Source organism: Schistocerca serialis, chromosome 4 (genome assembly GCF_023864345.2).
Source record: "Schistocerca serialis cubense isolate TAMUIC-IGC-003099 chromosome 4, iqSchSeri2.2, whole genome shotgun sequence".
NCBI lineage: Eukaryota > Metazoa > Arthropoda > Insecta > Orthoptera > Acrididae > Schistocerca > Schistocerca serialis.
The window spans coordinates 428,196,264-428,223,192 of NC_064641.1; the positions used below are offsets into that span (position 1 = coordinate 428,196,264).

The window sequence follows — 26,929 nt, forward strand, 5'->3', positions numbered from 1 at the left end:
CACATCTTCTTCACTGATACCTTCCCCCCATAAATGACTTAATTTTTTTTCGATGTTCAACGCAATTATTATGCAGCTTTCAATATAGTAAGCCACTGCACGAAATTTTGAAAAGTTTGCAGAGGTGAAAGTCCGTATGGTCGATTTTAGTTGCCACAATGTTGAGAATGAAATGTGGACAAGATACCTAAATTTCGTATAAAATTTACTGTATAACAATATCTCATTTAAGTACCACATAGGTGTTTTATGTAATATTGAGAAATTTTCCATCTTTCGCGACTGTAACAAAAGTTTTATTTACACTGGGCACGAATATAATTCGTGAAGTAAGGCACTTCAATATTGTTTTTAAATAATGAAAATATTAAGCACTGCACAAGGTTTGAACTCATAACCTTTCGCATAGAAGCTCAACACCTTAACCATTTTTTGTTTTTTTTTTCTTTTTTTTAAATTACATTTTTTTCTTTTTTTAAATTTTTTTGAACTACAAAAAAAAACTAAGTGCCACCGCCACTTTTCATCCTATAACAAAATAAATAAATAAGTAAATAAATCTGGTCCATTTCAGGCGTTGGCTCCTGACTAAACCTACTCCAGAGAGCTACCTTTATATCATGGGAAATATGGGAAATCAAGGTTATGGCTATACTTACAAACAAAACAAAATCTTCCTTATTCTGAATTTAATTTTTCTTTTATTTTTTTTCTTTCCTCTTTTCCTTTCTTTTTTTTGTGTGTAATTGATCAGAGGCCTTCTGCGCCCCGCTGGTAATATGTTGAGTCACGTCTTCTCGAAATTTATGTGTTCCGTTAAATTGTTCAGAAATGTTCATTGGTTCAAACAGGAAACTTTCTTCTCTCTTGGCTTAACACATTCCAGCTGCGAGGCGGGTCGTGGAAAGCACTCCCAAGGAAGTCTGAGAAAAATTGTCTGTATTTTGGGTGACGGACAACGACATAATGACGGTCATTGATGTATGTCCAAAAATCGAGTACAGAGTCTACAGTTTGTCCAAACAGGCAGTGAATGGCATGTCCGCGAATCCAGTTCACAGCATTGGTCTTTGTCCGAGGAAAATAGTCACGTTCCGGAAATAATAATGAAGGGGAGTAATCCGATCCGGAATGTCCCGCGTTAGAAGAGCCACAATACGATGAACCAAGTGCCAAACCTCCGCCGCCGGTCCGCAAACAAACCGATGTTCATCATTGTCTGGCACTCCACACGTGGAACATATAGGTGATTGGGCGAGGTGGATACGATGAAGGCGAAATTGGTTGATTTGCTTGTCATTGACAGTTAGGTACCAGACAGATTGAACATTCGTGTGGAGGTAACAGGCGAACATTGCGCGCCATACATGATGCCAGTCAACCTGGGGGAACTTTTCTTCAATCGGGTTAGGTGGACGACCTAATTGGAGGACATTGTATACTGCCTTTGTCTTGAGTAAAAGTTGTCTTGGTAAGATGAGGTGTAGATAACTCAGTTCCTGAAAGGAGTATCGTCTCTAATGGAACTGCGGCGAAACAGCCGAGATCATCACTGGGGCTGACGGTGAGACCGGCGAATATACCGACAGGAGGAGACCAGTGAGGCTCGTTGGGCAACGTGTCCATACCGTCATCTGGGAGCTGACAAATAGGGCGTGAGCTCTATCCGGCACGTGAAACAGTCCTATCCCACGGGGAAGAGTATGGGTTGCATAGTTAACTTTGAACAATAGCCCAGAGCTGACGAAAAACGCCATCGCTGCCAACATGCGACGTGCCACAGTAAGAGGAAGAGGGACAACTTGTGCTACATGGGGAACTCGGGATGCGATATATATATTTACATATCGAGCTCGTTGGAGAATATCTAGGGATCGAAGGCCATGGTCCATAAGACCTGCTCTGATCATTAAAAGGAGGCGTCGGCAGTTGATGGTGGCTGAACGCCGGAGATCAGATGAAAAATCTATTCCCGAACAGCGAATGGTATCAACGGTGGTGAGAGGTGTAACGCACTCCACGGGAAGTCCCGTGCCAATGAACATAACTTACGTACGTTTAAAGAACTACCCGATGCCTCACCATAAGTCGCTACCCACGTCAAAAGAGCTCGAACCTTGTCGGCATTACGTAAACAGATGACTACATCGTCAGCATAGGCCGTGCAACAGAATCGGTAGCGATCTATGGACAACCCTACCAAACGTTGTCTAAGTCCACATAGCTAGGATTCCAATTAAAAGGCGTACAAAATCGCTGACAGAGGGCAACCTTGGCGTACGGATCGACCTATTTTTATCGGAGGAGTGAGTCTGCCATTGTACATAATCCTGGATGAGGCACCCCGCAGAAGGCGCATCACTACGGTGATAACGGCGACTGGAAATCCCATATGGTGGAGAACGGCCGTAAGGAACGAATGGTCAACCATATCAAAAGCTTGACTAAAGTCCAAAGACGCAAGTGCCCCAGCGAGGCGTTGTGCCTGGCTAACGGCGATCATATCCCTGTAGCGGTATAAAGCCGTGCGGATATTATTATCCCCTTCCGAAGATGCTTGGTCTGGTGACACGACATATCGGGCAACGTTTTTAAGTCGTGCCACCAAAAGGCGAGTGAAGATTTTCATATCACTGTTAAGGAGGGTGATGGGCCGATAATCACTGATATTGTTGCCACCATGCGGTTTATGTACAGGAATAATAATGCCTTCCATGAATGCGTCCGGCACAGGTACTCCCGGAGACATCAGTTCCCGACAGATGGAGGTGAAGGTGGACTCTAACAAATCACTGAAGGTGCGATAAAATTCGCGGGGAAGACCGTCGGGTCGCATCGCGGACTTCATCATCAGTCACCTCAGACATCAAGTCAGTCGCCGCATCTCCTGGGATACCACCGAAGTTGAGCTGTGTGACTTCCTCGATCAACTCTGGGGAATGTGGAATTACGGCGTAGAGCTGCTGGTAGTGGGCGTGAAGCACATTCACTACTGCAGATTGGGCTACGTAGCGACGCCCTTCTTGGTCTTTTAGGACGTGAATCAATTTTCGGCGTCGATTTTGGCGTTCTTGGATGATATGGTATATCGACGGATGTTCATGAGGCATGCAATCAGCAGTACGAGATCGTACTATCGCTACTTCCAAATGCCTCCGCATGAGATTGGAAATTTGTGCCTTAGCATGGTTCATCCTTGTATGGCGCTGAGGGGAGGCTGACATCGTGGAGCATTCTCGTAGGATCCTGTAGTAAAAGTCCATAGTGCTCTTCCTCCAGGCTACAACATCTTTGCTATACCGGTTCAAGGTTTTTCGAAGAGCAAGTTTTGCACACTGGATCCACCAGGATATGGTAGACGGATACGTGGGACGGCGTCTATTACATGTGATCCAAGTCTCTTCTATTAGAAGTCGACAGTCAGGTGAACTAAGAAGTGCCTTGTTCAGTTTCCATAAACCACGTCCACATGTCTTGTGAGAACAACATCGCAGAAGTAAACCTCATGATCTGAGAAAGCAACAGGCCAGATTTCAGCATGTCGAGTGTGTTGAATTAGGGATCGCGAGATGTAGATGCGATCCAGTCGGCTAGAGGAGTGCGCAGTGTAGTACGTAAAGCCCATAAGATCACCGTGAACATGTCGCCACGTGTCGACAAATTGCAGCCGCGTGACGACTGTTTCCAGAGCTGCGCATGGTGAATGACGCGGCAATTGATCCTGAGGTCGCTGGGTGCAGTTGAAGTCTCCACCCATGACGCAATCATAGTGTGGTCCCATTAACAGTGGTGTAACTTAATTCGCGAAGAAGGCATTGCGTTCGCGACGGTAGCAGGAGCCCGACGGCGCATAAATGTTGACGATGCGTACACCAAAGAGAGTAAGGGCCATACCTCTGCCGTTGGGGAGGTATAGGACATCTTCGGCAGGAAGACCTTCTCGTAAGATGATGGCAACACCACTACCGGTGTCCGAAGCGGGAGAAAGATGCGCCGTGAAGCCATGTGGTTGTGAAAAATCGACGACATGCACTTCCTGAAAAAGCGCAATATCTATGTCCGCATCAAAAATCATATCGCGGAGCCGCGCTAGTTTGTGGGGCGCACGAATGGTCGCGAGGTTAATCGTTGCGACACGATAATGCTGGTGTTGGAGTCCCACAGGCACAGGTGGGGCTCCTTCTTCAGGAGCGGGAGGTCTTCGATCTTGCCGGTCCGCTGAAGAGGCTGCTATTGTGGAGTGTTTGCGGGCGCGGGCGCGGGCGCAACCGATGGGGGTGCCCCATCATCAGCACCGTCCACCCCAGTCCCTTCGATCTCCACGTCGTCTGCCCAGGAGACTGATACTGCGGTAGGGCATCGGCTGTGCACATCATCCACGTGGAGAGGAGACGTAGTTCCCGGCGCAGCAGATAGGCTCTTTTCGACGTCAACCTGTGGGGACGACGGCGCCAGTAAGGAGGGTTGTTCGTTGCCAGTGGTCGCCTGTGGCGGGTCGTTCGCATCAGACTTTTGGCCATCAAAGAGCGGTTTGTCGTCCATCTTCGGGTCTGCATCCCTGGTATCCATCCGTAGAATGGATTCATCAGGGGGTGTATGGCTACGTTTCTTTCTCTTTCGTGTCGACCCTTGTTTTCGAACATGATTGCGGGGGGCTTTCGTCTGACTCCGGACCAGTCTGAAGGAAAGCAGAAGTCGGTACCACTGCCGAATCAACGTCCATCTCAGTAGCAGTTTCAGTCACAGTGGTGCGAAGATTCGAAAGGTCAGGATCTGGCGTCTGTGGCACCTCAGAAGGAATCTCATTAGCGGTTGCATCTACCTGATCAGACGACGTCAACGGAGCCGGAAGACCCTGTGTAGAGGTGCTACCTTCCTTGGCAACCTTGGCATATGTGACAGGGATCTGAGTGATCACCGCTGGGGACCCTTCCTCGCCGACCGGCGTCTGGATCAGGCGGCGTCGCATGCAGGCGGATCTGACGTGGCCTTCTTGTCCACAAACCGCAAATGTTCGGGGTTGGCCGTCGTACATGACAATGGCTCGCACCCCGCCAATTGTCAGGTATGATGGTATATGTTTTTTCAGTTCAGTTTTGAACTGACGCACACCATTAAGGACATGGTAGGTCGTGAAGGTTTGCCATTTTTCCTCTACGTAACCGATGACGTTACCGTATGGTTGTAACGCAGAGACAACTTCGTCCTTTGGCATTTCAAAAGGTAGTTCAAACACCCTAATCGTGCGTTGACCGTACTCTGCGAGTTCAAGTGTTACAGCTCCGACGTGACCATCAGGGTATTTGAACTTAAGTCCATTGGCATGGCGGCGAATAACATCTTCACACACCTCGGTGTTCGTCATTTTAATATAAACGACACTATTCATGATCGAAAAATGGATTCCGATAACGTGGTTAGGATCTAAACGAACTTCTTCACGTATGAAAGTTTCAACTTGATGAGCACGAGGTCGCCATGTTCAGCTGTTAAGGAAACTTTAATGGTCGCACAGCGGTAAGCGATCGACATGTTCACGGTGGACGGACACAAGCCGTAAAGCTACGACGCAGAAGTAAACAACGCCTGCAGCGGAGCATTGGCCAGCGCGCGGGGCCGTCCGCCCGCTGCCACGGCTGAGAACCGACTGTCCGTTACGCTAACGCAGCTCGTCTGATTATAGAACGCCATGAGGACTCTAACACGTGACACAAAATGCTGACAAACACTGTAGGAATGATTATGAATTACTCACGCTTCGTCGAAGTATAATAGAAAATAAATAATTACCGCTTTTCTTTAGTGCGAAAATGCGGTTCGTGAGATGGATACAAACACCTTTCCTTGCTATCGCCTGAATTAGGAGTCATATTGCTTGTTTGGTTTAATTAATTAATAGAATATCAAGCAATTCGTATAAAGAATGCTTTTTCCAAACTTTCTATAAAATAAAGCCTACCATCAAGACATTGCTTTTATTCTGTTACTTTATTTATGACTGAACGTTTCTAAAACTGAAGACACTCGCCCATGCTCTGCACTGCAGTCGAGGTTTGGCAACGTCATGCTCTGCTCATCGGCTGACTGTGTTTTGTGACGTCAGATGCGCAGAACGAACCTAAACTCAGCCGCCAACACAAATGACACGCACTATAGTAAAGGAGCACTGCTCACTTGCTTCTGTAGTGAAACGGATCAGGCATGGTTTGTGGTCTTGTAGGCTATGAAGTCTTCTATGCTATGATCATTATGAGAAATGCATTTTGTAGTACTATGACATGTGCAGAATTATATACATACTTACTCCGTGAACCGGGAGCCTACTGCTGCTTTTTGAATTCAAATGTGGTATTCCTTTCCTTTAACGTTCAATTGAAGATCCTCCCAGACGCACAACTACAGATTATACAACTGAGAAACTGGACACTACAAGTTAATCATAATATCTCGATCCAATTCTGAGAAATAATGGATGCATTTGTGTGACACATAATTGTACTCCACTTTTGAAACGTGCATAACGTAGGCTTGCAGTATTTTTCAGAAGAATGCTTACAATAGAAGAACGCAAGGCTGTTGTTAGTGCACGACTGCCTGGTTTATCTTATCTGAAGCTGTAACAGGAGTTCACTAGAACATTTCATAAGCCAGCTGCAACAATAACGAACATCCGGTCACTTGCAATAAGTTATCAAGAGCTGAAAACGGTGAATCATGCTCCGGGAGACCTGTTGCATCACAACAGACAGTTAAGTGAGTTAGACAATGCATCGAAACATGTCTGAATTCATCAGCTCCTCGTTTAAGCAACGATTTAGACGTGGCAAAACAAACGCTTTTGATCGTTCTACACCAAAGAAGAAAGTATACCACAATAATATGCTTTACAAGCTAGACAATGAAGATTACACAGTTAGCAAAGCATAAATTTAACGGGAGTTGTAGGCAACGAACATCTCATAGACCACATTTTGTTTACTGATACCTCGCATTCCACGTCTGCGGATAAATTAAGAAATGCCAATGCACACAATATTCCTAAAATTTTTAAAATTTAACAAGCATAACTGCGACGTATGGAGTAACGAGCCACCCCACACCACCACTGAATGCCAGAGAGACACACCAAAACGGAATGTGTGATTTGGATTCACAAAGATTAATGTTTATGGGTCATCATTTTTACAGATATAATTACAGAAAATACTTACCTCGATATACTAGAGCAATTCCTGGAATCACAGCTTCAGCAAGAAGAGATTGTTAACACTGTTCTTTTCCGACATGTTGAGGCATCCCCTAATTATGCTCTCGTTGTAAGACAGTAGCCAAAACGAAAATATGCCAGCAGATGGGTCTCTTGAGGATACACAATGTCAAGGGCGTACAAGAAAAAAGTAAGGAATTTCCAGAACGTAAAAACTCAGATGCACGATGCAATGTCGGTATCTAAAAGGATCAAAATATATTCAACCCTGCCCGTCAGTCATGGGAACAATGGTTCGAAATGGACGGACGTCATGTTGAAGTGCGATGAAAATTTGTAAATACATTGGCAATAAATAATAATGTGTGTTATATAAATGCATATACTATTTCTGAGAAAAAGATTAAGGGTTTACGGCAACCCTAGATACTACTGGACAGTCAACGATTAAACGTTATGAAGTAGTTGACGTAATACCTACACAAAAAGAAAGAGAACTGGGAGTTTCAAATAACGAATTAGATATTTGACATATTTGAACTACTTCATTACCTCTGCTTCCAATTCCTTACACGTGGTAAATGTGGAAACTAATCTCTTAGCAAAAAAACGCTTACAACTGGTTTTCGGTGACGATGTGTTACTTTAGATGGGGTATGAGTTCCTGGCATCACAAGGAGAACTGAATAGCAATGCTATTAGGGGGAGGAAACCGACGGCCCGGCACGAAAGACGGATTTAATTAGCTGGAAAAATTATGACCTTTCTTTTCCAGCACATAAAAAGGGCTCCCTTACAGACTATTTTGCAGAGGGTAAACAGTGAATATCGAGTAAAGGCTTCTACAACAACGGAACAAAATGTTTTGTGAGAAGAGGTCCGACTTGGGAAAGAATAACTGACGCAGTCCATCTTCAGTAGAAGAAAAACAGAATTAAATTTTTTTTTTACTGTTGACTCCGAATTTTTTGCGGTTTCATGTTCAGACGCTTAGACAAAGTTATAGAAATAAAATACTACAATGGCCATCATATCATGCTGCTGCATCACTAAATCCTCTAATATAATGATTGTAAGACTAGAATGAGATTTTCATTCTGCAGCGGAGTGTGCGTTGATCTGAAACTTCCTGGCAGATTAAACCGGTGTGCCAGACCGAGACTCGAACTCGGAAGCTCTCCTGCAAATCTGCCACGAAGTTTCATTATAAAACTAGTTTGCAGTACTACATTGTCTCACAAGTCGTAGTCCACCAAAATAATCGTAACACAAGATAAAGTTACTGAAAGACATCATTTATTGCCCTTTGTCATGCCACGGTTTATATCCAGAGACCAATTTTAGAAAATGGCTCTAAGCACTATGGGACTTAACATATGAGGTCATCAGCCCCTAGACTTAGAACTACTCAATGCTAACCCACAACACACACATCCATGCCCAAGACAGGATTCGAACCTGCGACCGTAGCAGCAGCGCGGTTCCGAACTGAAGCACCTAGAACTGCTCGGCCACAGCGGCCGGCAAAACCAACTTTAGAAGAAGTATTATTCCCCTTGGGTATTAAAGTAATTTTTATAAGCATTCTAAGGCGCACACCTAAATTGTTTGCGATTTTAATGTATTTAGGAAAATGCCTTCCCTGCCATCCTACAGCGGGTGTTATCGTTCCTGAGATTTTGTCGTTTCCAATTTATTACCACCTTAGAAGGCTTTCAGGTGCAAAGTGACGTAAACTTATCAAAGTACGAGTAGTGACATACAAAATTCAAAGTACAAGATGACTGAGATAAGGAATTTAAGAAATAAATGCTTTCCCGAAATTAAAGAATGAAATATATTGGATGTCTTCCTGAAAATGATTCACATTAAGAAGGAGTAACACAAGTTTTATTAGTTTTATGGGCTCAGTTCGGATGGTGGCATGTAATTGTTGATTACAATCTCGTGGGTAGTTCGTACGTTACTATATAGTTGGTAGTTAACAAAGTTTGTGGACTGGTTGAAAGCTGGTAGTCAAGTCACCTAAACTTGCTTTAGAATTTATTTATGTGTACCGTAAACCTAAAGTACTGCAAAAATAATTTGGTTTTCTCTCCACATAGGCGTACAGGTGTAACACTATGATTGAATCTACGAAGGTGTTGCTTGATACTTCAATGGTCAAATTAAAATCTTGCAATAGCCGTAAAACTTCTTGATGTTTTATAATACGAAAATAACGAAATTGATATCCTGAAGAATTGCAAACTGCCTATTAGATGTCAAAATGGTGAAGTCATCGTATATGAAAGGGAAAATCTACATGAACAAATGTCTATCTATCGAGTTATCTGATTTACTTGTCAGGGAGATCTACGTAAACGGAAGGGCATTGTTTATTTGAGTAAAGCCAATATTGCTGTAACTGAGCAAGAAAATGTTGTGTATTATGCTGTGAAGAACGACGATGCGAAATGATAACTGCAACGAAGCAGTAGATTTTATAAAATGACATAAAAATCTATCTCAAGCCACCTATGACGAACAACTACATTCACGAAAGTAGACCTTAAGCATCTAGCTGAAGTGAACTCCAAATTATGTATCAGTTTACTGCCAGCGGTATTATGAATAGAGTACGTAGCTCTTACCGACTGGGCCTCAGAGCAGAGCATTACACTTCAGTGGTGTTTTATGGAACTACCCTACCATCACCGGAACTGGGGTAAGGAAAGCTTTTATTGCTTTTGGTCGATAAATCGCTTCCATCAAGCGCGGATGGTGTGAAAGAAACGGTCGAATGTACTGTGGATAGCTAAGGTTACGGAGTCGTTCGTGATATCGATCGTGACAGACAGCATTGAAGAGAGGGGCTATATGCTTGCTTATGTTCCAATCCTGTAAAGCATATCTCAGCCACTAAGTAGACATCAGTTTTTCCTGAGAGTTTATCTATACTACTATATAAAAACAAGGCATTGTTCAACGTTGTTACCAAAAAATCAAGAAAAGTTTTTGGCCGACACGATAATCTAACAAGCACTCAGACGTGCGTCTGCTACGTATATCTTACATGAAAAGTAATGCAACAGATTTTTTTATTCATCTCTCAATATTGGTTCAGATATAGCACGTCATCTACATTACTCGGTCGATCTTCCCGCTTTGTTGACACAAGTTGCTCCAAATATAGCGTGTAAGGTGACGTGAAACGTAAATATGTCGCTGGACGAAAACAGCGTGTAGTAATTGGGTTTATAACAGCAGGAAACATCTACACACGAAGCACCCTCTCCACACCGCTGTGATGTCACACCGCAGATGAACTGTGCGACATCTGAAACAATCCGACGCCTTAGGTTCACTACCCTTGACCACTCTCAAAATTGTCCCGACTTAATCCCATTCCATTTTCATCAGTTTCCAAAACTTAAAGACCTCCTGCGAGGACTTCACATTGATAGTAACGAAGCGGTGCAAGCAGAGATGAGGTAGTGGCTTCGTAAACGAAGTGAAATTCTACGGTAACGTTATCAACAGATTGGTTTGTCATAGGGAGTAACGTCTTCGTCAACATGGGGACTGAGATAAGAAATAAATATGTAAGCGTTAAGAATAAAGGTGTAGAATTTTAATAAAGTTAGCTTTATTTAAAGGTCTTTGAGAGGTTTCACATAAAAAATTACGAGGAATTAATTTTCAGTGTGCACTCATAATATATGAGTATATTATTTATAAATGCGTATACCACGTGTTTCAAAATTCGACGGCTAAACTCCAGTAATGAATGCCTCATACAACAAGAAGAAAGAGGCCATCTCAACCTCGGTCTGGAACTGCATCATTACAGACTAATTCGATCTTCAGATCCTGCTAACTGCATTGTATGTCTGCAACGCCAGCTGGTACACTCTGATTACGTATCGGAGGAAATGTGCAGAGTGACCTCTCCCTCGCAGAATGGAGGCCTCCGTTCGTTGATTCTTTCAATTCTACGCTGGATTAAAAAAGCGTGGTGTACTTCCTAGTCTCTGAAAGACTGCTATAATTAGTGGCTGGAAAGTAGGTTCAAGTGCAACAGCAGTCGAATACACGAGAGATCTTACAAGAGAGCATCTAGGGTTTAAGTTGGTTGAACGGCTTCGCAAACAATCGGTCAACCTATGCCGATGTAGCTCTCGGGAAAATGTGGTTTGAGGTGCTCCAGGAGGACGGACTGGAATGTGAGGGAGCATCATCTTGCATGAAATACAATTGCCAACAGTATCAAATGGCATGTCTTTTAAGTAGTCAGGCACTCAAAAACCTGTATAGTTCTGTCCAGTAAGTCTCCCTAAAAGGACACAGGGCCCTAACGAGCAATCACCAATAATGGCTGCCCAGCCGGCCGCTGTGTCCGAGCGGTTCTACGCCCTTCAGTTCGGAACCGCGCTGCTGCTACTGCCGCAGGTTCGAATCCTGCCTCGGGCATGGATGTGTGTGATGTCCTTAGGTTAGTTAGGTTTAAGTAGTTCTACGTCTAGGGGACTGATGACCTCAGATGATAAGTCCCATAGTGCTTAGAGCCATTTGAATTTGAATGGCTGCCCAGATGATAATGGCGACGCCTGTTGTTAAAGGTGACTGGATAGTTATTTAGCGATTTTTGCCTTCTCACACTTGCTGGTTAGCCAAATTCTGGATTCCGCGTCCCTTTTATGTGTCACTTCATCTGTGAATAAAACAACAGCTGCCACGTAGTCATTTCTATAAAACACTGCCAGAACGTTACTCTTGGAGGATAATCCACAACAGGCAAAACAGTTGTACTCGGAAGGTGGTACGGACACAGCATGTTTTCACGTAAACGTCTCCATATCGTAACTTGCGGCCCATTCCTCACCAAGTCCAGACGCCTTGTGCTGATTCCAGTACTTCCTCCAAGCACTGAGAAGACTTTCCTCATCCTCTGGTGATGTGTGTTTTGGCTGGTACCCGGTGCCTAGAGGACGTGCGAAATACCCGTACTCACAAAGGCGGCGATGAATTCTTTCAAATGTATTTAGTTCTGGTATTCAGCGCCGCGGGCAGCGTTCCTGGTACAAGCAACGTGCCTCCAATACATTTCCATTCGCCAAACCGTACTTGTAACACATTGCCGCGAGCCTTTGGTTGGTGTACATTTGTAAACTGAAAAAAACTGTGTAACAGTTGTACCCGGAGTCGTACATTTTCCTCCAGCAAACAGCACTTTTCAGCGAGTACTGTGTAACAGAACCATGCTCTAATAATTCGATAAATATTCATTCCCGAGCTCAACTTGATAAAGCCTTTTTTCCTTCTTGTTCCGTGAGGAATCGATTCCTAAAGTTATGCCGTCGACTTTTGATACACTGAGTGTGATACACAGACAGGAAATTTTAAGCACGCAGTATAATACATAAAGTGGAAATATTTTGAGCAAAAATCTCGAAAAGTTCTTGACCGATTTACTTCACATTTTTAAGCTGCACTCTAACAAATATTCCGACAGACAAAGGCTACACCTTTCTAAACCTATTAGTACCAATAGGATTTCCACAACGAGAATTATCAAGTGGGGGGGTGAGTATTTTTGCCCAACCTAAAAAGAGAAAAAATTCCTAAATAGTTTTTGACTTAGATTAACCACTCACTTTTAAAGAGGTACTGATAATTAGCAACCTGAAAATATCTTTTAGAACACTCTTAGCAAGTAACTTGTACTACCTAGCCGAGTGTACTGCTTGACCACCACAAAAATTTAAAAATTTACATTTTGTTAAATGTAGCTGAGTTTTATTTGCAACATTTGTTTACAGAGACACTGATTTGTAAGTTATGTACTAACCCTGAAAATAGTGATTATGACTTTCACTGTGGAAAGTGGCTACTAAGACTTAAATTTGTGGGTTACATTTACCTGACAAATTTAAAGTATTTATTGTATCTGACAAAGAATTCATTAAAAACAATAAATATCTTTCTTTCTAAGTTCTTAACATTAAAGTACTATCCTGAACTACAATATTTTCAAAAGGTGGGCACAAAGTACAGAACTCTTGGCGTTGCGGGAGTACAGTGTTAAAATCGACTGCGAGAAACAAAATTCCTGTGCAGTGCTGTTTGGTTTCCTTTCACGCATTCAGTCGGAATTAAGATAGCAGAGCATGGACACATATTGTGTGTACCATTTATATTCTTCATGTCCTAAATATAACTTTACACAAAAATTGTACACACAGCAATGTGCTGTTCTGTTTCCTTCCTCACACTTGATTTTAACAGAAGAAAAGGAACCATGGAACTATGGCTTATCGGCTTATGATTAGAATACTACTACGGAATCTGAATCGTCCGAAACTCTGTAATCCGATATGTTTGCAGACTAAAACCAAGCGAAATACTGTAATTGAAGCTATTATCCCTCCCAGACCTAGTAGCTGGAGACGTATCGCTCATATTCCCCTAACCAATGGTCATAATTGATTTACAAATTCCTTTTGAGCGAATTCAATTCCCAATGAAGACTTCGTGTGCAGTAACAATGATCAAGGCTCTAGACCAGAGAGGGGGGAGAGGACGAAATACACAGGGATGAGGGAGGAGAGGAGGAATGGTCTTGGGGGTGGGAGGGGGGATGACAGAGTTTAAAGTGAAAAGAGGGGCTGCAGAATGACACACAGAGGTGAGAAGACCACGGACAGAGAGAGGGAGATGGAGGAAGTGATGGAGAAGGAGAGGGGCAAAAGGAGATGGACAGAAAGAGGGGGTAGGAGAAGGAAATTAAGACCTCAATCCATTTCCTACACATACTTAGTAATTGCGAAGCATTGCTGTGTTCGGTTATCTGCTAAACGCCTAAATATTTAAAGTAATATAGAACGAATAATTGCAGTAGTGTTTGGTTGAATTTTTCGCAACAGAGCACAGTAATTGCCATACGATGAAGAAACCATTGAGAGACAACGAAAATAGTTTCACAAAATGTAGGTAGCCGCGTGAATGCACATGCGACGCTGTATCAACAACTCTCTTGTCTTGTTTCCTGCATTTACACAGTGTTGGTAGTATGGTGAGTAGTATATGACAAGTGAGATTCTACATTTGTTTCCAGGAGAGCAATTCAGAAAATTCTAACAAGTATTGGAGCATTAGTGTCGCATAACTAAGTCCAATAAAGGAAGCAAAAACGTTTATACAAAAAAATCAACCTTATGCAAATTGTGAGCAAAAGGACTTGCGGTGGTGAAATCTTAAGAATAAGAATAAGAATATATCGAAGGAGTTTTATGGAGCTGCCTTAAGTATAAATAGGATGAAAGCCAAGAGATGTTTAACCTCTTTCTAAGGCATCGTTTCGATCCACTTCTCTAACTTTATTTATCTATTTTACATATACTGGTGAAAGACGGGTTAATTTCCAGATTAACATTATCTACAGCCCTTCAACAGTTACATGACTCTTTGACAGCCACACAAAAGAGGAGTGGTCACTGTTCACAACTTCTGTCCAGCGCAGCTGTCTCTACATTGTGAGAGAGAGCGTTCAATAGAATGTATGTAATATTGGAAGGATGGATAAAGATGTGCTGCCTTTAGAGCAAAACTAACATGACGTGCAATGGAACAACCACCACTAAATATAAGGCTTGGCGGTGCAGCGACTTCTCGGGAACGGTAATTTGGTGTGCAATATTCGACGCAATCTAATATTGCAACTAATGTGCTTGAGCTAGAAGAAACGCAGAGCTGCATTTTCGTGCTGTATTTTTAATCTATAGTATGCGGTTACGGTTGAGCTTTTTGCATCCCCCTGGGATACCGTTGAGATATGAACCCAGTGATGTTTGCGGTGAACAGATAGGCCCGAATAAAGCCTGATGAATAGTGGTACCAAAGTTTGGAAACAAATAATTGTATGAGGCATCTGAATTTAAACAGTAGTGGCATTCAAATACGCGACAAATGGGTACTATACACTGCCGAAAAACAACGATGGTATACCCTTTTACTCTACAGGTGGCAATGCAGCTCTGACCCTGGCATCCAGTCGATGGCACAGCTGGCGAATACTATCACGGGATACTTAATGACACGCTGCTCGACCTGTTTGCCTAGTTCTGTAAGAGTTGGTTGACAAGTCACACAACTCATTTTACGTCCCATCATATCCCACATGTGCTGTATTGGAGACAAGTCCGGAGATCGTGCTGGCTAGGAAAGTAGCTGCTCGTCTTGCAGAGCACGTTGAGTTTCACGGTTAGTGCGTAGGCGATCATTATCCTGTTGGAACGAAACATCGCCTTCTTCTTGCTGGAACGTCAAAAGAACGTGTCTATGAAAAAAATGTTCAAATGTTTGTGAAGCCTTATGGGACTTAACTGCTAAGGTTATCAGTCCCTAAGCTTTCACGCTACTTAACGTAAATTTTCCTAAGGACAAACACACACACACACCCATGCCCGAGGGAGGACTGGAACCTCCGCCGGGACCAGCCGCACAAGCCATCACTGTATCGCCTCAGACCGCTCGGCTAATCCCGAGCGGCAACGTGTCTATCGACATTTTACAAGTACCGAGCACTGCTTAACCTGCCTTCCAGAAACACCAACGGTCAACGAGAACTATAGCTAATCACACCACAGACCATAATGTCTTGGGTGAGGTCAGTGTGTCTTGGACGAATGCAACCTACGATACAGCGCTCATCACCTCTAAGTCGTACGTTCAAACGATCATCACTCATGTGCAGGCAGGATCTGCTTTCACCGCTGAAGACTACGGTGCCCCATTCCGTCCTACAAGCGATCCTCTGACGGCACCAGTCGAGTGGAGAAGGGCTGGAGGTGTGCGTGCCATAGTCCTACTTCTAATAAGCCGTCCGATCTTATCAGTACTGTGGCATATGTACGATGTGCCATTGCTGCCCTTACAATCTGACGATCCCTGCGGCCTTCTGTGCTGCATGGACGTCCATTGCTTCGTCTGCGGATGTGTGAGAATTCACGTGACAACTGATATCATCATCATCGCACATCTGACGCAGCACATTCATCTCCAGTGTCAGACATCCAAAGGACCATCCTGTCACTTGGAAGGCCACAGTTTGATCCCTGTCAGACTCGCTAGGCTGGTTGCTGGAAGCAAGAGTGCGTCTCCTTGGAACGGTTGCCTGTTTTACTTGACACATTTGCACAACACTGAGCCGCAGTCCCTATAATAGGATAGACAGAAATGCTCTGGCAGCTTGACACTAGGCGATCTGTTTAGGGACGACGCCGAAACTACTATCAGTACATCTACTATCCCAGAGATGGCGTATGCCGTCGTCGTGTCAAAATCGACATCATCCTTCCACGTGTTCTAACATTTCTCTGCCAGTGAGTAGGTCTTCCTCTGTTTATGGAATGAAGTAAAAGGTCACAACAGACGCTTGTTTATTGCTAAAACGTATGGACTAGAATAGATAACACAAGTAATTATTAATAACGCAAAGATTTAATTTGGTTATTGAACATACGTGATAATACCTTGGCACAAGTAGAAGAAATCGGAAAGGAAACGATAATAATGATGTACAATTAGCTATGTCCACGCAAGCCGCCTTTGAATACTGAATTAGTTAACAGTTTAAAGGAAAGAACCCAAATGCACATATTTGCACCTGGTCCCTCGTTTAAGCTCGCACTGATTTCAAATGGGTGATTGTGGGTGAAACTGTGAATTAATTCATGAAAGCAAGTTTTTAATTCGAAGCAAATAACTTCGCATCAGCTATCTTCATGAAGTGCACTAATGCTGCATGTGCTTTACATCGTTATAGAACACTTATGCAGAGAATGGGGGCAATGGTAGCTGAAAGTTAAAAAGTTCGGGCTCAGCGTCAGTAATCGGTTCTAAGACAGTTTCAAAACGACCGTTAGCTAAAGCGTTGTCTGTTGGAACTACAGAAAAGGGTCAAGTGTTCCAATCCGAAGCTCTAGCATCCACCGTGTATATTCTCTCCATCTCTAAATTTTGCTGGATCTGCCAGCTGTGGACTTTCAGTTTCCTGTCCAGGAAAAAATTCATAAAGATATCAGCAATCTCCCTCCTATTAAGGTATCTGCTATGATTAACCATTAGCACATATACCTATCTAAGATTTGTAATTAAGCAAAGTTTAGCAACTTGCTTCAAATGTTCAGAAATGTAAAACTGTGCATTTGACAAAACGAAAAGACATAATATGCTATGACAATAATATCAATGAGTCACAGTAGTTCGAATCGCTTAACTCATACACTTTGCAGGCGTACAAAACGGAATGATCACATAGCTTCAGTCGTGTGCAAAGCAGGTTGCAGGCTTCGGTTTGTTGGCAAAATACCGAGGATATGCAATCAGTCTGTAAAGGAGACTGCTTACAAATCTCTCGCGTGACCATCCTAGAATGTTGCTACACTTGTGATACCTATACCAAATAGCACTAACAGAGGATATTGAATATATGCAGACAAGGACAGCATGAATGGTCAGACGTTTGTTTCACATCTGGGACAACATTTTAGAGATTCTGAAGAAACTGAGATGGCAGAACTTGAAGACAGGTATAAACCATCAGAAGAGATCCTACTAACAAAGATTCATGAACCGGCTTTAATTTGTGACTCTAGGAATACATTACAATCCCCTACTTATCAATCTCGTAGTACTCTTGAGGATAAGATTTTATTAATTACAGTAGGCACATACATCTGAACAATCAACTTCCCGAGATGTATACGTGAATGGAATGGGAAAAACTCCAGTAAGTCGTACAATCGGACGCACCCTCTGTTACGCACATCACAGCGATTTCAAGAGTATATATGTGTATGCAGACGTAGAAAACAGTTTCGGCCTCGGTTGCCTGAACTGATCAACACATTTGCTTTACTTTATTTTGGATCTGAATCAGGACTAAAGTCTCTAGCTGAAGAATCAAAGTTCCTGTGTTCTGCATGGATTGGAGCTCGTTTGAGTTGGACAGAGTTACCTTAGGATCATTTCTGCTAGGAGCCTCCCTGGATGAAATGAAAATTCGTCGTTTAATGATTACCTATTTGGTGAGCACCTTCTACATCTTAGTCAGGAGTTCTCCTATTTAAGGGGCTCTGGACAGGCTCAAAATCATGAAAAGTTCAATTTTAACTTTTTTGCGTTTTCTGAATCTGCAGTCTATTACCTTTTAATAGATATATAATTTATTCAATTCCGAAGACTACAACTATTTTTAAATTTTTTTTGAAATGTGTTCTACATGGGCGTGACCCACTGTGGCGCTGTTAAACTGCTGTCAAATGGTGTTATTATTAACGTCCGTGTTCATCAGGTACATTTTAGTGATGTGAGATAAAGTATGTGTTGTGGCTAACCTGTGATGGTTCAATATATATCGCTGGTGTGATTGTCGATTGTTTAATGTTTATTTACTCTGTCGTTATCTCGAAAATATTCGTAATTAATTCTGTTTCTTGAGTCTCTGTTTTGTTGAAGTATAATAATGAGTAAAAGTAAAGCTATTAGAAATCCTCTGAAGGCTTTTAAGAAAAGGAGAAATGTTGGAAAGCCAAAGGTATGTGTTGTTACTGTAAACAATAAAGACGATAACCAAGTGAGTGAACCTAACCTCTCAAGTACACCTGCCCATAGCATTCAAAGTGGGAAAGAAAATACTTCACAGAAGAAGCTTGGTTCAATGAGTGAAAACTATGAATGTTTTATGGGCGAATCGGATGTGACTGAAATATTTGAAATGTCGGTTCTCAAAGGAATTTTTTCAAATTGTGTAAGATGTATTCATTGTAGTGAAGTTGGTCTGGAACTCTCCATAATAAAGAACGTAGGACTTGCTAGCGAAATACAACTGAAATGTGATAAGTGTTCATACATGGCCACCTTTTGGAACAGTGTTGCAGTAACTGCAACTGAAGAAAATGGTAGCAAAATCTACGAACACAACAACGAGCGATGCTTGCTTTAGACAAAGAACGCCTTCGGGCTCCAGACAGGGCTGTAAAGAGTCTAGAAATACAAGCAAGAGTAAACAGGAGGAGGAACAAGAGGAAGCTGGAGGAGGAGTTTGCAGAGGATGAAGATAATCCACCCTATGGACCTGGAATGCACTGAAAAGTTAATCCAATCTTTGTCGCTCGATTCCCAAAACTTTTATTTTCTCGTACTAGTTACATGTTTTCTAAGGATCTTCCAAACATATTTGTTTCAAACTTTCAGTAAATGTTACACAGTACCTTCTGCATAATTTAAAACAGCCTTTTTCCAAAAAACTGTATATTTTTGAATATATAAATAAAAAATTGCAAAAAAATGTTGTGAATTTTCATTACAATTGAAAAAAAATCATCTTTAATAACTGAACTAAAATTTTGTAAAATTCCTGTGTTAAGTTGTAGCCCATATTCCAATAAATAATCTGTAAAAAGTTCAACCTCCTACCTCAAATACTTTGTGAGGAAAGATGTAATTTATAAGCGTTATTTTAACATTGCAAGTATAGGGCGTTCCGGAGCCCCTTAAGGAGGGTGGGAACAACGGTGAAAGCTACCAGTAGTGCCCGACTTTTCAGGCAAGGAGAAAGCGCTTTTACGTAATTTGTTAAAATGTAAAAAATCCTGCAACCCCATAGATTGGCCACATACATAAATTTTGATGACTATTCTAGTTTCGGTTTTCAATGCAATCACACTGACACCACGCCGATGTAAGCTGCAGTCTGAGAAAGTCTAGAAATGACTGGAAGAACCATATACTGCACTTACATGCAATTGCATAGGAGATAAGTCCCGTGAAGATATCTCTTTATTGAACTTGCCTTTATACAGCAGCAAGTTAGCGCATAATATGATTTCTACTGATACTTCTAGATTTTGTTCATCTGCATCTCATGCGAGCATTTTCGTATTTGACGTTACCACTAAGTATTTTATTCAAATTATCTCTCTTACAAGTACATGTTATTGTATGACATGGTTATTACTAGTATACCCAGTTTATGTTCAACCAGAATCTAATGCGAGCATGATATGAGGATAGTTGCAACATAAAAGCTATTAGAAAAATCTATTTTTTGTATTTAAATAGACCCACTAAGGCTATTCCAGCTTTTGATGTGTTTAAGCAGTCTCTCAGTAATGCTTCCAAGAAAATCATTCTGCATTTTTAGAGGCAGTTCATTGTCCACACCAATACCCCACTTCAGGAGTCGCTGCACACCTGTTACAAGAATGTGATACATATCATTGGCCTTTCGCATTACCTTCGAAGGCTCTTTCGGTGACAGTGGTTAAATATTCCCTATATTGATTGGAATTATTATGTTTTTTTGCCGTGGAAACGCTATTTGAAGTAGAGGGACTACTTACTAGAAACAGACAATCAGGCCGTAAGCTGGCTACGGGCTGGAACCCGTAATACTGGCAGGATAGCTCGCTGCGCAGTTCGTGTTTTAGGTTTAGGTTTTGATGTAACACACATCCACCTGGCCGATGTACTGACTTGTAGGTTTAGTGGGGATTAGGAGTTCGCTGAAATCATACAATCAAGTGATAATGTTCAGTGCATTGCACCTACACTAATAGTGATGCCATCAGTATTTGGGAATTTTAAGGGGCAGCAAAGGTGGGATCAAATGCTCAGGAGTATGTTCGATCAACTCCTTAGTGGGTAGCAAGTTGGTAGATACTTCTTGACAACAGTCCCCTATTTTATTAGTCAAATTACGAAGGGAATGGAAAGAGTTTTCTCACCATAGAGCTAATTCCATATGCAATTAAGTACTTGCACGGCATTTTTTATAAACGTTATTTGGGTTCTTTTAAGATATTTACGAATATTAAAAGTACCTTACCCGGTCTTTGAGTAATTTTCGGACTTCAAAAATTTAGTCAAGGAATGTCACGAATGTTTTTCTGTAAAATCCAATCGCAATTCATGTCGTGGTTTCTTGCTCTCTAGTCAGGTAGAGAGGTAATGGACTAATTGTTTGTGGATTATTCAGCCTGCTTCCACGCACTAAGAGTGGTAGTATGCGTATCTCTGTTGTGGCGGATGCTTGGAACTGGTTTTTGTGGTTTGTTTCAGTTAATGAATTACCTACAAATTAGACAATTCTGTAAGTTTACAAAATATTTCGCTACTTTGACCCTCCAAGACATTAGTAAGCGATAATGCATCTACCCTCGCTTCTAGAGAACTAATGAAATTCTCTTCTGGTGGTGACGCACATCGACATTCATGAATGTGTTAACCAGAACCATAAATTTTTGCTGACAATTTATTGCAACCAATCTCAGAAAAACTCAGATAAATCCATCACATGGATTTGTTCTGTTTTGCGGTCTGCTACGCATGAGGTGCATAAGACCATCCCTGCGAAATTAGTGCTTATGTACCGTATTAACTCACTGATATCTAACGTTTGGTCCATCGGTAAGAATTCCCGTGAGGAATTAGATTCTCTCATGATTAAAAGAAACTGGAGGAAGGTGATTAATAATATTTATATAAGTCTGCACGCTTTCATGGCCATTGTCAATGAATAACATTCGTTTAGCACAGAGACCGGAGGCACCGAGATATAACCTCATTAAGGGTTGGGGTATTTATTTTTGTACTGAACTTCATAACTCAAGGAAAGAGAGTAGAGTAAGTTTGTTTCGTTGGATTGTTTCTGATTCTAAACATGCCCAACCCACTTACCATAGTAGTTAAATTTTTGCTAAGAGTAAACTCTGTAGAGTTCATTTTCGTCAGGTCAAGATTGGGTTCCTTCTAATGAATGTGAGACAATTAAAAGAAGATACTCGGAATGGAAGAAGTGACGTGTGTACTGCTTCGAGACGAAGGTAAAAGTGTGGTGTAATCTTGTTGTCTGTTTGGCTAGTCAACTGCTCCCTTTGAATCCCAGGAAGAGACAAGTGTGCCCTCCACTGCGACAATTTTTCTGCATTACGCAGTAGTTTACCACCGATAACAGAAGGTTGGCATTCCAACGGCAAGTAGATGCAGTGACCATTATCCAAAGTTGAATGTTACTTTAAGCGCGTGTGTGATTTTCTATCCTACTAACTAACATAACTGAGAAGCCCGTTGCTTGAATTTGATGTTCCTTTAGAATTCGTGGGCAGACTGACATTAGTGATCGTAATAATCGGCGCTTGCTGGACTTCTTTTGTGAGCACCTTAGTGTGTTGTCTCTACTATCATTTATTTGGCGCTATCCACTATGCTGTAGGTAACTGTGCGTGTTATGTTGTTTCAGGTTTCAGCTAATCACGATGTTATTTAAAGAGCTTACCATCTCCAACGTGGCTAAATTACATTGACAAAACTGTTTTTGCCACAGTTACAAGGGCAGGGTAGCCAAGTTCCTTACTACTGGGTACTGAGGCTTATGGGTAATTTATGAATATTATATGTTCTGATTATTTCGAACTTATTTTGTACTTAGGATATAACGTAAGTTGAATTTTTCCTGCTTCTGCTTTAGTTTAAGCCATGTGAACATTTTCTTTAGTTCTTTCGTAGAACTAGCCTGAGTTTTCATAAAATGAAGCAACGTTCGTTGGTTCACTTTCCATGGGTTGGGATTTGATTTCCACCTAATTCCATATTTGGCTATTTGTTCCGAATCCCGGGCTCTTTAATGAGACAATGGCTGACAATCTGTGAGGGTTCAAATAACTTTTATCTCGTTCGTCTCATTAACGTAGAGAATAGACTTTACATTTTTCTCATACCTGCTCATTGCCTATTGCGATCTAGTGTGCTTGCAGGTGTTAACTGGCGTGTTAAACAACTGTATACTGATGTTTCATGTATGATTCTGTAAGACAACTGGAATGTTTTTCTGTCTATTGTAGTTGCTCCTGAATTCATACTGCACTTTAATGAATTTATTATATGACAGAACCACCTGCGTGTTGAAACTTTATACAAAGCCATTTTGTGAAATATTCAATTAGTATTGATGAAATATCTTGGCCAAGATAGACACGAAGCCCATGCCTACTACAGTAGTTTATATGCCAACTAGCTCTTCAGATGATGAAGAAATTGAAGAAATGTATGATGAGATGAAAGAAGTTATTCAGGTAGTGAAGGGAGACGAAAATTTAATAGTCATGGGTGACTGGAATTCGACAGAAGGAAAAGGGAAAGAAGGAAACATAGTAGGAGAATATGGATTGGGGCTAAGAAATGAAAGAGGAAGCCATCTGGTAGAATTTTACACAGAGCATAACTTAATCATAGCTAACAAGAATCATTAAAGAAGGTTGTATACATGGAAGAATCCTGGAGATACTACAAGGTATCAAATAGATTATATAATGGTAAGACAGAGATTTAGGAACCAGGTTTTAAATTGCAGGACATTTCCAGGGGCAGATGTGGACTCTGAACTGTAGGTTAAAACTGAAGAAATTCGAAAGATGTGGGAATTTAAAGAGATAGGACCTGGATAAACTGACTAAACCAGAGGTTGTACAGAGTTTCAGGGGGAGCATAAGGGAACAATTGACAGGAATGGGGGAAATAAATACAGTAGAAGACAAATGGGTAGCTCTCAGGGATGAAGTAGTGAAGGCAGCAGAGGATCAAGTAAGTAAAGAGACAAGGGCTAGTAGAAATCCTTTGGTAACAGAAGAAATACTGAATTTGATGAAAAGGAAAAATATAAAAACGCAGTAAATCAAGCTGGCAAAAAGGAATGCAAACGCCTCAAAAATGAGATCGACAGAAAGTGCAAAATTGCTAATCAGGCATGGCTAGAGAACAAATGTAAGGATGTAGAGGCTTATCTCACTAGGGGTAAGATAGATACAGCCTACAGGAAAATTAAAGAGACCTTTGGAGAAAAGAGAGCCACTTGTATGAATATCAAGAGCTTAGATGGAAACACAGTTCTAAGCAAATAGGGGAAAGTAGAAAGGTGGAAGGAGTATATAGTGTGTCTATACAAGGGCGATGTACTTGAGGACAATATTATAGAAATAGAGGCGGATGTAGATGAAGATGAAATGAGAGATACGATACTGCGTGGAGTCTGACAGAGCACTGAAAGACCTGAGTCGAAACAAGGCCCCGGGACTAGACAACATTCCATTAGAACTACTGACGGCCTTGGGAGTGCCAGTCCTGACAATACTCTACCATCTGGTGAGCAAGATATACGAGACGGGCGAAATACCCTCAGACTTCAAGAAGAATATAATAATTCCAATCCCAAAGAAAGCAGGTGTTGACAGATGTGAAAATTACCGAACTGTGAGTTTAATAAGTCACAGCTGCAAAATACTAACGCGAATCATTTACAGACGAATGGAAAAACTGGTAGAAGCCGCCCTCGGGGAAGAGCAGTTTGGATTCCGTACAAATATTGGAACACGTGAGGCAATACTGACCTTACGACTTATCTTAGAAGAATGATTAAGGAAAGGCAAGCCTACGTTTCTAGCATTTGTAGACGTAGAGAAAGCTTTTGACAATGTTGACTGGAATACTCTCTTTCAAATTCAAAAGGTGGCAGGAATAAAATACAGGGAGCGAAAGGCTTTTTACTATTTGTACAGATGTCTGGTGGCAGTTATAAGAGTCGAGCGGTATGAAAGGGAAGCAGTGGTTGGGAAGATAGTACGACAGGGTTGTAGCCTCTCCCCGATGTTATTCAGTCTCTATATTGAGCAAGCAGTAAAGGAAACAAAAGAAAAATTCGGAGTAGGTATTAAAATCCATGGAGAAGAAATAAAAACTTCTTGGTTCGCCGATGACATTGTAATTCTATCAGAGGCAGCAAAGGACTTGGAAGAGCAGTTGAACGGAATGGACAGTGTCTTGAAAGGAGGATATAAGATGAACATCAACAAAAGCAAAACGAGGATAATGGAATGTAGTCGAATTAAGTCCTGCGATGCTGAAGGAATTAGATTAGGAAATAAGACACTTAAAGTAGTAAAGGAGGTTTGCAATTTTAGAGCCAAATGACAGGTGATGGTCGAAGTAGAGAAGATATAAAATGTAGACTGGCAATGGCAAGGAAAGCGTTTCTGAAGAAGAGAAATTTGTTAACATCAAGTATAGATTTAAGTGTCAGGAAGTCGTTTCTCAAAGTATTTGTATGGAGTGTAGCCATGTATGGAAGTGAAACATGGACAATAAATAATTTGGACAAGAAGAGAATAGAAGCTTACGAAATATGATGCTACAGATGACTGCTGAAGATTAGATGCCTAGATCACATAACTAAAGACAAGGTATTGGATAGAATTGGGGAGAAGAGGAGTTTGTGTCACAACTAGACAAGAAGAAGGGGCCAGTTTGTAGGACATGTTCTGAGGCATCAAGGGATCACAAATTTAGCTTTGGAGGGCAGCGTGGAGGGAAAAAATCGTCGAGGGAGACCAAGAGATGAATACACTAAGCAGATTCAGAAGGATGTAGGTTGCAGTAAGTACTGGGAAATGTAGAAGATTGCACAGAATAGGGTAGGATGGAGAGCTGCATCAAACCAGTCTCAGGACTGAAGACCACAACAACAACAACATGCACTTTTAATGTTAAATACGAACACTGACGGTCAATTAAGACACTTATGTACATATCTTTGACATAAATATAGTTGAAGTTTGCCATCAGGCAAGATTAACCCTGTACGTTTCGATGCCACAGTTATTTAAAGTTGTTTGAATTAGCCGCCCTACCTGAGTATGGAGACCAGAGTGAAGGGCATGCAGACGAGGCAGAGCGAGAAGTCCGAGGCGGTGAGGTTGGCGATGTAGAGGTTCCGGGGCGTGCGCATGGCCGCGCGCCGCGCCACCACAAAGGCGACGGCGCCGTTGGCGGCCAGCCCCAGCGCCGCTAGCAGGCAGTAGGCGGCGATGAGCGCGGCCTCCGCGCCGGGGCGCACGTTGCGCGCCTCACGTGACTGCCGCAGCACGTCCATCATCTGCAAAAGACGTGGCGTGTCCATCACGTGACACGTCTACCAACGTGGTGAATCCACCATCTACAAACAACATGGTGAATTTACCATCTGCAAACAACGCGGTGCATCCACCATTTACAAACAACATGGTGGATCCACCATCTGTAAACAACGTGGTGAATCCCCCATCTGCAAACAACGTGGTGCATCCACGATTTGCAAACATTGTCACATATCCTTCATCTGTAAACAACGTGGCCCTTCCACAATCTGCTAACAATATGGTGCATCCACCATTTGCAAGCAATGTGGCGCACCGATCATCTGCAAACAACATGCCATGTCCATTATCTCAAAACTATGTGGCCTGCCTACCATCTCCAAACAACGTGCACATGGTGCATTCACTATCCGCAAACAATGCTGCATGTGCATCATATGCAAAGAGTGTGGTGCATCCACCATCTGCAAAAATTTTACCACATCCATTACCTGTAAACAACGTGTTATGTCCATCATTAGCAGACAAAGACCCACGTCCATCATCTGTAAACAACCCAGCGCACTGTTCATTTTATACAATGCGACAATACTGAGCCGTGTGTGCTTGACCTTTAATTAATTTCGTCCCTCGTTGACGATATTTCTCCGAAAGACCTTGAAGGTACGCCAGTGGCTCCATCGGTGGGGACAAAAGCCGTGAAGTGAGCCTGTGGTGTGCGGAGCGAGTCAGCTGGGAACACAAGAGGTTTGGAGTTCTAGATGTTACACGACAG

At 42.1% G+C, this 26,929-nt stretch overlaps 1 protein-coding gene across 1 annotated transcript in view; it reads right to left on the reverse strand.

The window, feature by feature from the left end:
* The window catches only part of LOC126474507 (neuropeptide Y receptor type 2-like), a 235,576-nt gene extending 209,378 nt beyond the window's left edge, over positions 1-26,198 (reverse strand). The window contains exon 1 of the mRNA XM_050101978.1: positions 25,930-26,198. Coding sequence (XP_049957935.1) covers positions 25,930-26,198 — 269 coding nt within the window. The remainder of the gene's footprint in view (positions 1-25,929) is intronic.
* Positions 26,199-26,929: the final 731 nt, after the last annotated feature.